This window comes from Bos indicus x Bos taurus, chromosome 21, assembly GCF_003369695.1.
Source record: "Bos indicus x Bos taurus breed Angus x Brahman F1 hybrid chromosome 21, Bos_hybrid_MaternalHap_v2.0, whole genome shotgun sequence".
In the NCBI taxonomy this organism is placed as follows: domain Eukaryota; kingdom Metazoa; phylum Chordata; class Mammalia; order Artiodactyla; family Bovidae; genus Bos; species Bos indicus x Bos taurus.
The window spans coordinates 57,745,826-57,763,399 of record NC_040096.1 but is presented as its reverse complement, the minus strand read 5'-3'; the positions used below and the strand labels follow the sequence as shown (position 1 = coordinate 57,763,399).

Below are 17,574 nucleotides of genomic sequence, written 5' to 3'. Positions count from 1 at the left end.
ATCTGCTGCCTTTCAAAGGTAATAACGATAGCCACAGACGCACAGGACACAGTTAATGTCTGAAACAGCTCTGCAACTTTACTTTCATACAAGAAAGTCAACCCCACAGTCCTACCTAAAAATAATCTGGATGCTAGACTGAGATAATCTTTTAAAATATGAAACATGGAGTTCTAAATGTGAAATACATGGGCATATACAAATAGATGTGTGTTCTAAAAGTAAGTGCTTTTGTGTCACATTAAGAAATACTTCCAGTAAAGTTCTGTGACCAAGGACAAGAATTTTTACTGTTTTATAATAGGTTGCTGTTGCTTGGCTACAATATTAGTTAGGAAGTTTGAACAAACATTTCCTCCAGCAGAACTTTCTTGGCTTCTGAGATGTTAGGCCTCATACTGTCTTTCTGTGGAACCTAGCCCCCTGTACTGACTCCCTCATGTTATGAAGTATACTCTATTAGAATTATTTCTTCAAGCTGCTCAATTTTTGAAAAACTTTTATTGAGAAGACTTGTATTTTTAAGAAAATAGAGTTTATGTTTTCTTCCAAATGGGACAATCGGTTGGAGACATCTGTGGCTCTTGGTTTATTTTGTGGTAGTTTAATCTAGATCCTATTTAGCCTATTGAAGTTACACCTGTTCCTCAGTATAATTAATTCATTTTACAAATATAGTGTATCATTTTTTATGATACACTAACATGCTGCAGTAAGTGATATGATAACGTATAAGATATGATAACATACTGCAGTAAGGCGCATACACAAAACATCCTGAAAACACAGGCTTTCTAACTCACTTTCAACCACTATGCTGTGATAAAACGATTACAGGAAATTCCTGTTTGAACTTACCCTGGTGGGCGGCTGAGCACCACTGAGTAAAACTGTACTAGAGTTTGCAGTTATGTCACTATGGTAGTTACAAATAAATTAACATTGTTTGGGGAAATTATGGTCATTTTGTGATTTCGTCTTGCATATTTAAGTATATAGTAAGATTAGCATGTAAAATTATTAGAGAAATTGGAGGATATTTGTAAAATAACAAATGAGAAACAAGTTGGTTTTTGTGATAAAGTTGGGTTCTTTTCTCACTACTTTGAACATAATTTCAGGTAGATTCAAGATTTAGAGTATAAAATAATATTTAAAAAAACACAAAAAGTACTAAAAGAAAATGGACTAAGTTTTTTTTTTTTAATAGTATCAGAGTGAGTAAGGATACCTAAGCAAGACTTTAAGAAATCCAAACACTGTGATAGAAAAGATTAATAAATACATTTCAGTTCAATTCAGTTCAGTCGCTCAGTCGTGTCCGACTCTTTGCGACCCCGTGAATCGCAGCACGCCAGGCCTCCCTGTCCATCACCAACTCCCGGAGTTCACTCAGACTCACATGCAGCAAGTCGGTGATGAAGAGGGTTAGGGTTAGGGTTAGCCATCTCATCCTCTGTATTTATATGGTGGTAAACATTTCTGAACATTCTGTAAATGAGGTTAAAAGTAAAGTATTTAGTGTTTTCAACAGAAATGACCAAGAACTAATATGCCTTTTATAGCTCTCACGTGTACCAGTCAGAAAGACAATAGAAATTTCACTTCAAATAAATGAAAATTAAAACCACAACGCAGTATCATTTTTTTACTTTTCAGACTGAAAGGTCAAAAGTTTTGATGCAATATTGAGCTGGAAAGGGTGTGAAATCTATAAGATGCTGGTGGTGAGAGTGTAAATTGGTATAAGCTCCTTATAAGTCAAGTTGACTCTGTCAAAATTTAAAGATGTGGTGCTCTTGGGCCCTATCAGCAATTGCTCTATCAGCAATTTCAGTGATAGAATTTATCCTATGGATAATAGCATACATATACACAGATACATTTACAAGATAATTGATTGCAACATTATTCTTGGTAACAGGATTGGTAGTGGTGGTTTAGTCAATAAGTCATGTCCATCTCTCGCAATGCCATGGACTGTAACCCGCCAGGCTCCTCTGTCCATGGGATTTTCCCCGACAAGAACACTGGAGTGGGTTACCATTTCCTTCTCCAGAACAGCAGATTATAAACAACCTAAATGTTTTATCAGCAGAAGACCCTAGTTAATTAAAGTAGAAGCATTTCAGTACAATAATTCTGTGCAGCCATTAAAAAAAAGACCATGTGTTGTTAAGGATCCACCTCCAGGATATGATGCTAAAGGAAAACTTAGCAAAATACACAACAGTGTGTAGAATGCTTCTAGTGGAGAGTACTGGCTAGATACACATATAGTATCTCTGAAAGGAGAGTCGGACTGCATCTGGGAAGAGGGAGATGGGGTTGGGAGTGAGAGGGAGATTTTTCATTGTATCCTCTTGTTCTCTTTGCATTTTTGCCTGCCAATGCAGGAGACATGAGTTTGATCCCTGGTCTGGGAGGATCCCCCATACCTCAGAGCAATTAATCCCATGTGCCATAAGTATTGAGCCTATGTTTTAGAGCCCGAGAACTGCAACTACTGAAGCCCATGCACCCTAGAGTCCCTGCTTTGCAAAAGAGAAGCCACTGCAGTGAGAAGCCTGAGCACCGCAACCAAAGAGTAGCCCCTGCTTGCAGCAGCTAGAGAAAAGCCTGTGCAGCAATGAAGACCCAGTGCAGCCAAATATTTTTAAAAAAGAAAGAAAGCATGTGCTACATATTTTTCCACAAAAGCAGGGGGGAAAATCATGCTTTAAAAAAAATCCAGTTTTTTTTATTATTATTGTTTTTTGGCTGTGCTGGATCTTCATTGCCGCGTGGCATGTCTTTAGCTGCAGTGATGGGGGAGGGGTGCTGCCTAGTGTGGTACACGGGCTTCTCACTGTGGTGGTTTCTCTTGGTGCAGAGCGTGGGCTCTAGGCTAGGCGGGTACAGCAGTTGTGGCTCCCAGTCTTTGTTGCTTCACAGCACGTGGGCTCTTCCCAGATCAGAAATCAAATCCATGTCTCCTGGACAGATTCTTTACCACTGAGCCACCAGGGAAGCCCCCCATGCTTTTTTTAAAAATTCATTTATTTTAATTGGAGGCTAATTACTTTACAGTATTGTACTGGTTTTTGCCATACATTAACATGAATCAGCCATGGGTGTACATATGTCCCCCATCCTGAACCCCCCTCTCACTTCCCTCCCCATTCCATCCCTCAGGGTCATCCCAATACAGCAGCCCTGAGTGCCCTGTCTCAGGCATCGAAGCTAGACTGGAGATCTATTTCACATATGGTAATACACGTGTTTCAATGCTATTCTCTCAAATCATCCCACCCTCGCCTTCTCCCACAGAGTCCAAAAGTCTGTTCTTTACATCTGTGTCTCTTCTGCTGTCTCACATATAGGGTCATTGTTACCATCTTTCTAAATTCCATATGTATGTGTTAATATACTGTATTGGTGTTTTTCTTTCTGACTTCACTCTGTATAATAAACTCCAGTTTATCCATATCATTAGAACTGATTCAAATGCATTCTTTTTAATAGCTGAGTAGTATTCCATTGTGTTTATGTACCACAGCTTTCTTATTCATTCATCTGCTGATGGTCATCTGGGTTGCTTCCATTTCCTGGCTATTGTAAACAGTGCTGCGATGAACATTGGGGTACACATGTCTCTCTCAATTCTGGTTTCCTTGGTGTGTATGCCAGGCAGTGGGATTGCTGGGTCATATGCCCCTGTGCTTTTAAATAAGGGCAGTTGAGCCATGTTAACAGTTTAAAACGTTGTTGTGTAAATAATTCAGGCCAGAAATTAAGCAATCCAGGCTTAAGAATGTCCACATTTCCCATCTGACTACTGTTATGTCAGAAGGGGAGTAGAATGCAGTTCCTAAAGAGGTTAGGAGAGCTGGGCTAAGTACGAGATAGGGTAACTTTAATAAAAAAAGGAGGTATTTCTAAAACTGATGGGCCTAGCTGTAACCCTCTATTGTTCAGTCATGTCTGACTCTTTGCAACCCCATGGACTGTAGCACGCCAGGCCTCCCTGTGCCTCACCATCTCCTGGAGTTTGCCAGAGTTCATGTCCATTGCATTGGTGCGTTTATACAGTCCATTACAACTATATAAAAAGCTGTAACCCTCTAGCAAGTGCATTATTCTCAAAATATAAAAAGAATTTCCCAGTGTTAACTGTAACTATTCCAGTTCTCAGGTGACCTTTGGGATCAGAATTGCTCTATTTAAAGGCATGGCCCAGGAAACAGTGAATGCTAGACAGTAAGCCTCTATTTATATCTTTTAAAAAGTAGCAGCTCACATTGGAGCAGCACAAGGCTATTAGGTACAGTTTTAAATAGAAATTTACTCTCATGCCAAAATTCTGCTGGGAATAGAAGTAACTTCTAGAGGCACCATTACTAGTTTAAGTGAGTGCTTTAATTTAGGGCCAAGATATTGCCCGCTGATACCAGAGTGCTGAAGATGTCTTCTGTAGCTTTAAGATGTTGTCAAGATACTTGCTGCATTTGTTTGGTGGTTTAGGAAACCATTGTCTTCATGATTGTAATTAAAGAACTTCTAAGTGGTGACTCTGAAAACCTTGTTTGTGAATGTGGTCTTTGTTTTTCTTGCATCAGTAAGAAAAATGCCAAGATAGCCAACATCACAAGAATTGTTGGCAAAACTAAATTGGGAGACTCATTTTAATCTTGGCCTTAAAAAGAGATTATCCCCACATGCTGAAACCTGAAAGAGCTTAATAACCAAAGTTACCTAGAACACGTGACACATTATGCCATGCACTTTCTTTTTGTTTGGAAAGTGGTAGTCCCACAGTAGTGTCCGACTCTGTGATACCATAGACTGTAGCCTGCCAGGCTCCTCTGTCCATGGAATTCTCCAAGCAAGAATACTGGCAGGGGAAGCCATTCCCTTCTCCAGGGGATCTTCCCGAGCCAGGGATCGAACCCCGGGTCTCCTGCATTGCAGGCAGGTTCTTTACCATCTGGGCCACCAGGGAAACCCATGCAATCAATAACCTTAATCTTTTTTCTCTCTGGAGAGTGAAGTAGATTGTTTTGTAGCCTAGTGAGAGTTGTCGAGTGGCAGTAAAAATCATTCATGTAGTAAGTAATCACTAGGCACCTACTATGTGCCAGGCACTGTTCTGGGCATAGGCTGCATGACATGAACAGACAAGTGCCTGCCCTTATGGAATTTAGATTCTGACAAAATGTGTAACATGTCATATGATGGGAAGTGCTCAGGAGAAAAGCAGGGGAGGCGGATGGTTGATTTTAAATAGGGTGGTCAGAGGCAGCCTCACTAAGCTGACAGTTGAACAGAGGTCTAAAGAACATGATGGAGCTGGTCAGAGCTGAGCATTCAAGCAGAAGGTACACTGAGCCCAGAGGCCCTGAAACATGTTTTTCTGGCTTGTTCTAGAATCAACAAGAAGACCAGTGTGGGTGGCATGGAGCAAGGGATGGAGGGGGGTGGTAGAAGATGAAGTCAGGGGCCACTTAGAACTTTGTGTGCCACATTAAGGACTTTGACCTTTATTCTGAGAAGGGAAACTATGGAAGGATTTTTGAGAAGAGTAACATTTTTAAATGATCCCTCACCACGTGTTTAATAGTAGGCTTGTAGGGGACTTGAGCAGATTCTGGTGGTTGGAGAGATCAGCAGCTTATCTTTAAATAGGTTAAATTGCAGGTGCCTGGTAAGATACCTTAGTAAATATCAGGTAGGTGGTTAGCTATTCAAGACTGGAGCTCAGGAAAGAAATTTGAGTTTTAAAGCCATGAGCCTGGATAAGATGACAAGGGAGTAGAAAAGAGAACGTGGGCATGCCATGTCTTAGAAATTGAGTAGATGCCCCAAAGAGGAACCAGCAAAGGGCATAGGAAAAGCTGGTGAGGCAGAAGACTAATAGAAAAGTATCTAGAATTGGGCTATTTAGCCACATGTGGCTGTTGAATTAAAATGTAAAATTCAGTTCGTCAGTCACACTAGCCGCATCTCAAGGCCTCATTTCATGTGGCTTCTGGCTGTTGACAGGGACAGGACAGATAGAGGACATTTCCATCATCACTAAAATTCTATTGAGCAGTACTGTTCCAGAAGCCAACAGAAGAAAATACTTCAAGGACAAGGGACTGTGTCCAAAAGTAATTTGAGGGGGAGTTCCCTGGTGGTCCAGTGGTTAGGATTCCATGCTTTCAATGCCAAGGGTGTGGGTTCAGTCTCTGGTTAGGGAACCAAGATTCCCCCAAGGAATGGCATGGCCAAGAAACGTAATTTGAAGACAGACTTGACCACTGGGTTTAGTTATATGTAAATGACTGGCAACCTGTTGACAAGAGAGCGACTTTGATCGAGTCAGAGACAAAAACCTGACAAGTATATTCAGGATAAATTGGACAATAGGAATCAGGAAATACAGACACCTCGTTCCCCACCGTGAGCTGGGGCTGGCAGCTGTCTGCAGTCTACCTGGTGTGGTCCTGTCTACACTGATGTCCCTGCCACTGAGGGTCCTGACATGCCCGGCCTGCAGCTCCCAGTGCCCCACGCCCAGATCCATTCCAAACCACTACAGGAGCAGCTCAGGACCGTGGATGTTACCACTGGGCTCACCTCCTGCTTCCTGTTTCCTCCTGCCTGGCGCTGGGCCTTGGCCACACCTGGAGAACTACAAGAAGCAGGAGTCCTCTCCTTTATCTGTGACCTGACCACCCCCAGCCTGAACTGATCATGTCTGCTGCATTACTGGCTGACCTCCCCTAGAACTTGGCCTTCAGTTACAGTGACCTTCTGCATCTGACCTTCATGACCTCTCTCCATGGCTGATATCCCAGGACCACACATATTAGTTTATAAGACTGCTCAGTAGGGCCCCTTGTAACAAGTGTATTTAAACCTTGGGAAAAAATATGTTGAAAAAGAATATATAGACACCTTTTTAAAGATTTGCAGAATTCAAACAGCTGGCGTGAGCCTACCATGAAATGTTTGTTACAAATGCTGTTCCAGAGAGAGCTCTCAGTGACTTAACAGTTGAGGCTTCATGGTGCATAAAAACCCCTGGCCCAAAAGAAAGAAAGAAAACAACAACACTCCAGCCCAGTGACTCTCAACCCTAACAGACTTGCTTGAAGAGCTCTCAAAACATGATTGCCTTGGCCCCTCTCCCAGGGATTGATAGCTGGGAAGGGACCCTGGCATTGTTTATATGAGGTTTGCAGTTTTTTTTATTTCCTTGAGTGATTATAATATCAGACAGAGTTCAAGACCCACTCACTGCCGTAGATCAAAACAAAAATATCAATGCATGATGATTCCCAACCATGGTCTAGAATTATGTAGAACATTATAAACATATTGGAGAACTTATAAAGTATGGCACTTATTTGATGCAAAAACAACACGTGGTATTGTGATAACCTTTTCTGCCAGTGTTTTAGAGAGATTGAGAACATTAAATCCATCAAGAAGGAAATCAACAGTAGATAATTTTAACAAAGACTTTAACACAACTCATGGTGAACAAACATGCAGGTTTGATTATTCTCTGGGTGCTGTCACTTCAGAGCACTTTGATTCCACTTCCCCAAAGAAAAGCTTTTTTTTTTTTTTTTTTTGCAAGGGTTAAATATGTTTATTCAAGTAAAGTGTTTTTTTTTTTTTTTTTAAACTTTACATAATTGTATTAGTTTTCGAAAGCTTTGTTTGAAGTAGAATCAAATTCTAAGGGAATCACATTTTTCCCTTTAAAACTGTAGTGTTGTTTTTTTTAATGACTTTATTTCTTTATTTTTGGCTGTGCAGGGTCTTCAGTTGCTGCATGGACTTTTCTCTAGTTGCAGCAAACGGGCTACTCTCTAGTTGCAGTATGTGGGAGAGTTTACTAGAATTTTAAGTCTAAGAAAGTCTCCCTCAATAAAATACGGACTTACTACTTTACAAGACAAATAGCAAACTCACAAACCTTTCATTACATCATTTGTAAAACAAAAAGTGATGGAAATAATGTTCTTAAACGATTTCCAAACTAGCACTGCCTCAGGACAAATCAAATTAAACAAGAAACTATGCAATGACTTTTCTTAAATTATGTCCTTTTTTTGATAAGCAGTATAGTAGAATGATATAGCTGGAGATTTGAAGCCAGATATCCTGGGTTCAAATCCTGGCTCTTCCACTAGCAGTGTGACCAACAAGTTATTAATTCTGTGTGCCTCAGGCTGCCTCATTTTCCTCTTCTGTAAGGTGGTACTAGTCCCAACACATACTTGCATCATAGAACTCTCATGCAGCAGAATCTGTATGTCTCAGGAATCTGCCTGCAGCCATGCATACTTCTAGTAAGCACTCAGAAGATGCAAGTGATTTGGTTACCTGTCCCTTGCAAAAACATGTATTTCAAACTGTTACTTAATTTGAAGACTCAGTGTATCAGTGTCCTGTAGCAAAAAAACATTTCAGTAACTAGACCTTTGGAAGTAGTAAAGGAGAGAAATGAGACTACTGGAGAAGAATCTGATTGTGCCAAGGACACCTGCTTAATCTTTCAAGTAAAAGCTTCCTATGGAATGCCCAGCCTTCCATTCTGGTCAAACCTGACTTAAAGCTGCTTGAAGACTTTGGTTTTCAGTAGCTCATACAAATTGAGAAAAACCTTTCTTCAGTTCTTTTCCATTTATTAGCATGGTTAGGCAGACAGTACCCAGTGCTGAAACATCTGTCATCTGTGAGAAGCCCTACAGCTCAGGGATTAGGAATAAAGGCATCAGATGCCGGGTTAGGCTTTGGCTTTGCTTCTTGGCTATGTGACCTTCAGCAAGTTACAGAACTTCAGCTCACTGTCCTTACCTGTAAAATCTGGATGATAATAACTGTTATCTCATAGGGCTGTTGGAGGACTACAAGAGTTGATTGACGTTAAAGCTCTTAGAGCCCAAGAGAAGCACCAAAAAATGTTACGATTCTTATTAAAAATCAGTGTACAACATTTCTCTGGTATTGATGACATAACTATAAAAATATATCTTGATCTCACCCAGAAAAAAAAGAAAAAAAAATTCCTAAAATCTAGTTTTCCATTTTTCAGTTATCTGTATTGTTACCAGACATGAGGTAGTGAGCACAAATCCAAGAGGCAGTACAGGGATCACATCTCCATGCAGTTAACCTATCGCCTGAAGACTAGACTTTAGGCAGAAAAGAAAATCAGAGGGATGGTGACTTGAGAGCATCGTTTAGATAGCACACATCTGACAGGGACTGGACTGCTTTCATTGAACACCTTGTTTCCATTTTCTATGTGTTAGATTACTCAGCTTTCAAACATTTAGTCTTTTCCCAAGTAGGTTTTTTTTTAATTGCATTAATAATTCTAGCTAATGAACAGCACCCATAGCATTACCAAAAGGAAGATCACATTTTGCTTCTCAAGACACCCATCACCTCAATAATTTCATACCAATTTCTCACAAGCTGATAGCAAACGAGCATACTGCCTTAGCTACAATGGGATGAACTGGTGTTTTAGTTTGAAGAATTTTAAAGCAAGCCAAGTAATTGTATAAAATTTAAATTTTATGACCATGTTTGGACCTTTTTACATTAAGCACAATGGAAATGTTCATATTCATTTTTCCCCAAAGGAAAATTTTCTGAATTATCACTATGTTGCACAGTAAAATAAAAATATGAGTCCAGGTACTTATTCAAGTTTCTAAGGAATGCAAATAACAGATAAAATTTTACTTCCAATATCTGAAGTCATCCACATGATTTTGTAGTACTGATTCTCAGTCTTTACCTAAAAACTCATTATTCAGATAAAGTTAGCCCCCTAGCCACATTCTTTAAAAAGCTTCTGCCCCACCACAACTTCCTGAGATCTGTGAAGAAACTGCAGTCTTGTGATCAGGCTCCATATCATACTGGCAGTTTTGTACTTGTAAGGAAAAGATGATGACGGATTTTATGTGTCAATCAGTTGTAGTCTGCTGATCTGATTAGAAGCCTTGACAAATGCTTGGTGGCGATTGCATATAACTGCCAAGCATATGGGAATAATACAGTAGCCCACCGTTTTGGGGTCAGCTCTTGTACAAGAGTAAAGGAATAAAAACATCTGTAAGTAAGGTATCAGAAAAACAACTGTCCAGAACCAAAAAGGCAGGGAGAGCAACCGAGTTTTCAAGGAGTGTGTCCACGTGGTTCCTTCAAGGGGCTCCTCTGGGTGCTGTTGAATGTGTTCCAAGGCCAGCCTGTTGTAAGTCTCATTTATTTCAAAAACGTAGTAAAATGCTGCTGCACTTGCTAATAGATACAGTCCCACTCCGATCCATCCCATCCGCTGACGGAAATTCATCATTCTCCATGCTCTGTGCCTGCCAGTTAGAAACAAGTTAGGGTCTAGTAATGCTGTCATGGCAACTATTCCAAATGTACTTAACTTTTTTTCCCCCAATGAGCTCTAAAATACCCCATAACGCATTTGAGGTTTTAAATAACTAAATTTACATCTATTAAGAAATGTAAACAACTTACAGGTCGTTTTATGTAATAGATATGATAAAGTTTAATTATATATTGAGCATGCTTTTTATTGTAGCCCACAGATAAATCACTATATCTGACTTAAACAGGTCCAGCACACCGCCCCTTAAACTGTAATTAAATTAATTTCCTACGGAACATTTCACTGTTAACAGTTCAAATACTTTCTGATTTAACAGTATTGCTGCAGACATGAACGCTTAGTTCTTCAAGTCAAACCTATGTCGGAGCCCCCAAGTTAAGACAGTAACTCTTAAACACTTACAGTGGTCCCGAAAATCTTCCTGTTCCCACGGCAAGCGTTAAAGAGTCACTCAGTTCTGAATAATCGGGTGGCTTTGGCATTTCAGAGAAAAAGCCACCATAAAAGAAATCCCCCGGGGTCACCGGCTGGGAGAATGGTGAGCACGGCCAGCCTGGAGCAAAGACTAAGTGTGATTAAGCACAGCGTGACTGCAGCCGGTCACGCGGGGGGCTGGCCCCCGTCGCTGCTGCCCGAGCCCCAGCCTGTGTCGGTCGGCCCAGCCGGGAGGCTTCCCCCGACACCTGGGCCTTCCCTGCAGCCGGCCCCGCCCCCTGTCGCGCAGCAGGGGCCGCCGGCCGCGACCAGGGCTGCGCAGGCGGCGCCAGACCCGGGCCTCTCCGCCTTGCAGCTCCGAGAGCCCAGTGCCGGGCAGCGGCCACCGGCCGAGGCTGCAGAGCTGGGCAGGTCCCGGGTCTCACCTCCTGTCCGGGTTGGCCCGCCTGCCCGCCGTCCCGGATGCTGCCACACTCGTGGCTTCCGGCTCGGGCCGGAAGCGCGCATGCCCCGCCCCCGAAAGACCCGGCCCTCCCCGTGACGTCAGGCCGCGGCACCGCCTCCTCAAGCGCTCTCCAATCGGCTCCAGCTGTCTGACTGGCTAAAGTTGCCGAGGCGCGGGTGGTGGCAAAGATCCCCACTTCTGGTGGGTGGCCGTCCGAGCCTGGCCGCTTCAGTCCCCCTCGAGGCTTCACCCTGGTGCTTCTCTCGTGGCCCTGGTCTCCCAGCTGTTCCGCCTCGCGGAAAGCCCCGCAGCGTCAGGCGGTCAGCTGTTTCCCCGGCGCGCCTCTGCTATCCCCTTTGGGTGTGCATCGAGTGGAGAAGAGGCCGCCCCTCTCGTTCCTCGGGCCTGGCGGTCCGGGAAGCGTCGCGAGCAGGCCCTGGTGCCTCGGCTGCCGGCGATGGACTCAGACACCGACAGCTAGATCCGAGGCTCCGGTGACTGCTTGCCGCAGTGGGGCTGGCCTCAGGCGCGGGTGCGCGGGCCTTCTCCGGGCTCGAGTCTAGGGTCATTCATTGACACCTTCAAACTGACCTGACTGCCTCGTCCTCGCAGCTCGTCGGAACTCCGGACGTTAACCAGACTTAACTGTAGTACCGCGGAGGAATACTGTGAATTGCGGCGGTGTCAATGGTGTGGGAAAAATTGGAATTTAAATCTGTTGTTTGGGGCACCATGACGCTGAGGCTCTTAGGAGACTGGTGTAGGGGGATGGATGTGAACTCGCGGAAAGCGCCGTTGGTTGCCGGCATCGCCCAGACCTGTGATGTGGCAGAAATCTGTGAGCTGGTGTAGCCCCCTTGGGGGAGTACAGACTCCTCGGGAGAATGTCCCGGAGGGACGAGATCAGGAATGTAGCCTTAATAGGACTTACTGAGGAGACAAGTCATGTTCTGATTCCTAAGGAGATACCCGGAGGCAGGGGTGCCTGTAGAGTGATCTTTAAGTCCCCTGACCCAGATAGTTAATTTTTAAGCAGATTAAATGAACTCTTAGAGGGGGAGGGCGTGACATTGGGTAAGTTTACCAGAGCTCTTACGTATGGAAACGACCCTTTGATCTAGACTAGGATGTGATTCTAGGAATGCGGACCCCTTTGTTGGCACAGGCAGTCCATAAGGCTCTTCAGCCTGCTCTGTAACACCTGAAATACAAAAAACTGAAAGTTTTCTCAGGCAGTGATCCTCCAGAGCCAGAAGAAGAGTTTGAATCCTGGCTGTTTCATACTACTCAAAAGATGAGGATATGAAAGTTGTAAGATGTCGAAAAAACAAGGCGATTGCTAGAGAGCTTCAGAGACTCAGCATCTGTTATCTTTCGTGTCCTCCAGATAAACAATCCTTTAATCACAACTCCTGAATGCCTGCAGGCTCTGGGAGTTGCAGGTCAAATACCTGACCACTTGCCAGAAGGAGGGAGAAAATTGCTTAGGAACTAAGGCTGGAGCCTTTACTACAGAAACTGGTAGAGAGAGGAGACTTGGAGTGAGCCTGGAGCAGGTCCTTGCTGGAGCAGTCCACAGAACACCGGCGCAGGCAGGCTTCTTAGAGTTACTGACACTAATAAAGGATGAAGAGGCAGCTGAAGAGGAGGAAGAGGGCGCCCTCCTCCAGGCAGGACTTGAGAGACATTTCATCTGAATCTTGGGAAATCAGGAAGGGCTATCTGCAGCAAGCAGAACACGGAGGCTGAACAGTCTGTATGCTCAGTGATAGACATTAACCTATCTTGTGCTGCCAAGTTACTCATGTTTGTGCAGTTCTTAGTATAATCCTTTGTCATTTCTGTGCCCATGTAATGTCTCCTAAATGTCTCTCTAGTCATTGACTAGAAGGATGTAGTTCAGCACTGGTATTTATATATTTATATTCACCCATGAATTTGTTTTTTAATCACTCAGAGTCGTACAGAAGTTTCATCACTACACACATACATGTGATACTCTGAGAGGATGTCCAGACATGGCTCAGGTGCACATGCTGATCAGATTTCGTTCAAATGTCGGCTTGTGTGATAATAGGGGGACCAGAGTAGCTGTCCCACGTGATGCGTCATAGGTGGTTTTTAGGTGTGCATGTGTGTGTTAGTCGCTCAGTCACATCCGACTCTTTGCAACCCCATGGACTGTAGCCCACCAGGCTCTTCTGTCCATGGAATTCTCCAGGCAAGAACATTCCCTTCTTCCCGATCTAGGGATCGAACCCGGGTTTCCAGCATTGCAGGCAGATCCTTTACCATCTGAGCCACCAAGGACGTCCAGTTAGGTATGTCTGGCCCTATATTAATCATGAAGATCATGAGCAGCGGTTTTTATTTTCTGTGTGAATAGAAATTTTATTGATTCTATGCCATCAAAACAAGAGGCAGAATTCAACGCTGCGGTTGGTAAGTTTGCAGCTGCCATCTCTAACCCCAGATTTCTCATGTGTGTCGTCAAAGCATCTATTTGTTAAACGTCATATTAATAGGTTGCATTCAATTATAGAGTGAATTAAATTCAATTATAGATGTGAATTTATAAAATAAATGTGAATAAAATGACCTTTTAACCTATTTTGTTTATACCAAGTTTCCAAGAGCGATTTCACTTGAACAAAGTGTTTCAAAAGCATGAATCTGAAAGCCACTGAATTTGCACAGTCTTAGTCCTTTGGACACTTAGTCCCTTGGACACTTTCCTGCTGGTGCCCAGGGGTAGGGAGTAGTTTTCGAACTGAGAATGCTGGTGGGACCTTCTCCTGAGGCACAATGGAGTGAAATGAGACTGCACAAATGAGTGCAAGCAGCAGGTCCCAAGGTATCAATGTGTTGAATCTGGAGGGTGAAGGGAAAGACAGGAGCATTGCATACCTCTGGGTGGCAGGCTAGACTAAATGGTCCAGTACTTCCTCACTTAATCCTTGTAAAAATCCTGCAAAATGGGGAAACAACTAGTTTCAGAATTCTGTCATCTGCCTTACTGTAAGACCCGTGTTCTTCCCACTGCCAGGAAAGAGAAGCAGTCCTAAGAGTGTCTGGACCCAGCCTCACAAGGGAAGTCGGGCAGATTGTTAACAACATTTAATAATTGGTATGGGCTACATCTTTCTTTTTTTAAAACAAACAAACGAACAAACATATTTATTTGGGTGTGACTGGTCTTAGTTGTAGCATGCAGGCAGCATGCAAAATCTCTAGTTGTGGCCCTCAGGATCTTGTTTTAGTTGCAGCATATGGGATCTGGTTCCCTGACTAGGCATTGAACCCAGGCCCTCAGCGGTGAGAGCACAGAGTCCAAACCGTTGACCACCAGGAAAGTCCATAGACAACATCTTTCTTACACACCACTGCCAACTGGATGCTGTAATGGGGAGTAAGAACCTGTAAAACCAGTGGGCAGCAGGGAGGCTGGACATGGGCTAGTGATTTGGTCTCAAAAAGGAAGAATGAAAGCATGAAAGTTGAGAATTGCTGAAAGATCATACTGAGAGTCTTTAATAAAAATACTCCCAAAGAGCCAGTTTGGGGATATACACTTTTGGGTTTAGATACAAAGTCATAATGTTTCTGTTATGAATAAACGGGTTCACTCTTCATAAATTCATGTGTGTTCCCCCTACAGAAGGTTAAATACATATCAAACCATCTTGTTGTACCTCCTTAGTGAAAGTGAAGTCGTTCAGTCATGTCCGACTCTTTGCAACCCCGTAGACTGTAGCCCACCAGGCTCCTCCATCCATGGGATTCTCCAGGCAAGAGTACTGGAGTGGGTTGCCATTTCCTTCTCCATGTACCTCCTTAAATGTATGTAATTTTAACTTGTCAAATACAAGTGTGTAACAAAAGTGTGTTTGTCACTTAGTTATGTCCAACTCATTGTGACCCCATGGACTGTAGCGAACCAGACTCCTTTGTCCATGGAATTCTCCAGTCAAGAACATTGAAGAGGGTAGCCATTCCCTTCTCCAAAGATCTTCCCTATCCAGGGATCAAACCCGATTCTTTACTATCTGAGCCACCAAGAAAGCCCAAAAGTGAGGAAAAGAAGCTAAGCAGGAGATGACACAAAGACTCTGGATAAAATCAGAGATGTAACTCCGATCTTGTTTATATGCGTATAGTCATTTGTTTTTGGAGAAGGCAATCACAAGCCACTCCAGTACTCTTGCCTAGAAAATCCCATGGATGGAGGAGCCTGGTAGGCTGCAGTCCATGAGGTCGCTACCAGTTGGACGAAACTGAGCGACTTCACTTTCACTTTTCACTTTCACGCAATGGAGAAGGAAATGGCAACCCACTCCAGTGTTCTTGCTTGGAGAATCCCAGGGACGGCACAGCCTGATGGGCTGCTGTCTATGGGGTTGCACAGAGTCGGACACGACTGAAGCGACTTAGCAGCAGGAGCAGCAGCAGCAGTCATTTGTTTGCCACCATAGGAAGTGGTATTAGCTGACAGACATTGTGAATGTGTGCACACGTAGGTGTTAATAAATATTGCACCCCTCCTGTAGGTGAGGCATTGAGACGGAGTGGGGTGACTGTATAGTTAAATTTAGGTTATAAGCCCAGCCATGGAGATCTATCCAGAGTCAATAATAATAGCTGACTTTGAACACTTGTGTGGACTAAGCACTGAACACCACTGAATGCATTTGGTCCTCCAACAATACTGAAAGCAAAGCTTTGTGTTTTCCCACTTTACAGATGAAAGAGAGGCAAAGAGAAGTCAAGTAACTTGCCCAGGGTCTCCTAACTAAAAACTGGCAGTGTCAGGATTTATACTTAGGCCATCTATTTCAAGTCCTTGATCTTAATCAACTGTGTGCTGCTTTGTTAAGTTTTGTGAGAAACATTTCATCACTTCCTCTCTTTTCCGGATGAGAGGATTGAGACTCAAAGATTCAGTGACCAGGGGATGGGGGAGGTACAAAGTCTGACTCCAGAGAACTTTTCTTAAGGTATTCTGACATAAACATTGCTGCTGCTGCTGCTAAGTCGCTTCAGTTGTGTCCGACTCTGTGCGACCCCATAGACGTCAGCCCACCAGGCTCCCCCGTCCCTGGGATTCTCCAGGCAAGAACACTGGAGTGGGTTGCCATTTCCTTTTCCAATGCATGAAAGTGAAAAATGAAAGTGAAGTCGCTCAGTCGTGTCCGACTCTTAGCAACCCCATGGACTGCAGCCTACCAGGACTACCTTGCTCGGTCAATGTTAATATCAGGGATCAGTCATGTTGATGGCATGTGTCTCTGATATGATGTAACGACAAGGACGCTTCACATCCTCAGAACCCATAATCCAGTCTAGTCTGAGCAAAACACCTGGTTATTTCACACTGAGGGATGTTCTACAAAAGACCTGACCAACACTCCTCAGAACTATCAAAATCGGGAAAAACAAGGAAAGACTGGGAAACTGTCAAAGACCAGAGGAGTAAGGAGGCCTGGTAAGCAAATGTAGTGTGGTATTCTGGACAGGCGTTTGGAACAGACAAAGGATCTCAGTGGAAGAGTGAAATCTGAATATGCTCTGGAGTGTGGTGACAAGTAACATATCAAGGTTGGTTTCTTGGAGGTGACAAATTACCAGGGTAATGAAAGCCATTAAAAGGAGAAACTACGTGAGTATACACAAAGTCTCTGAACTGAGAAGGACAAATACAGTATGATATTGCTTATATGCAGAATCTTAAAAAGATACAAATGAACTTATTTACAAAACAGAAACAGACCCCAGACTTAGAGAACGAATATTATGGTTACCAGAGGGGAAGGGTAGCAGGGAGGGATAGTTCGGGAGTTTGGCTTTGACATACACTGCTATGTGTAAAATTAATAGCCAACAAGGACCTACTGAATAGCACAAGGGGAAAAAAAATATCTATAGCTAAAAAACTTCAGCAGCTGTTCGGCTGCTTTAGAAATCAAAGAAATGTAAATAAAAATGATGAATGTCTAAAAAATCAAGAAACAAAAATTCTCTTTACTATCTTTGTAACTTTTCTGAAAGTATCAAACAATTTTGAAATAAGTTGTTTGTTGAAATATATACATAGGTACTTACATATATACTCAAATAGACAACAAATGACCTGGAAATTAAGTCACTAGGGAGTAACTAGAGTGCGGGTTCTTCCCCAAAATGGTTATTCATCTGCAAACCACCAGGTGGCGGTAAGGACTCAGGTTAGGCCTTGGCCAGGCCAAAGGAGGGAATGGGATTATTTCTTATGTAAGTGGCATCATGCCTGCCTTCTTCAAAG

General features: G+C 43.1%; 1 protein-coding gene across 2 annotated transcripts; it reads right to left on the bottom strand.

The window, feature by feature from the left end:
• Positions 1–9,540: 9,540 nt before the first annotated feature.
• Positions 9,541–11,358, bottom strand: TMEM251 (transmembrane protein 251). 2 transcript variants are annotated; one of them, XM_027521499.1, is made up of 2 exons: positions 11,257–11,358; positions 9,541–10,364 (listed from the first exon to the last, which is right to left on the bottom strand). In XM_027521499.1, exon 2 carries the CDS (start codon positions 10,346–10,348, stop codon positions 9,953–9,955), a length of 396 nt encoding a protein of 131 aa, XP_027377300.1. In that variant the 5' UTR covers positions 10,349–10,364; positions 11,257–11,358; the 3' UTR covers positions 9,541–9,952. The 2 variants fall into 2 exon arrangements, with proteins under 2 accessions (XP_027377300.1, XP_027377299.1); XM_027521498.1 differs by having other exon boundaries at positions 10,799–11,299.
• Between the last annotated feature and the right edge of the window lie 6,216 nt (positions 11,359–17,574).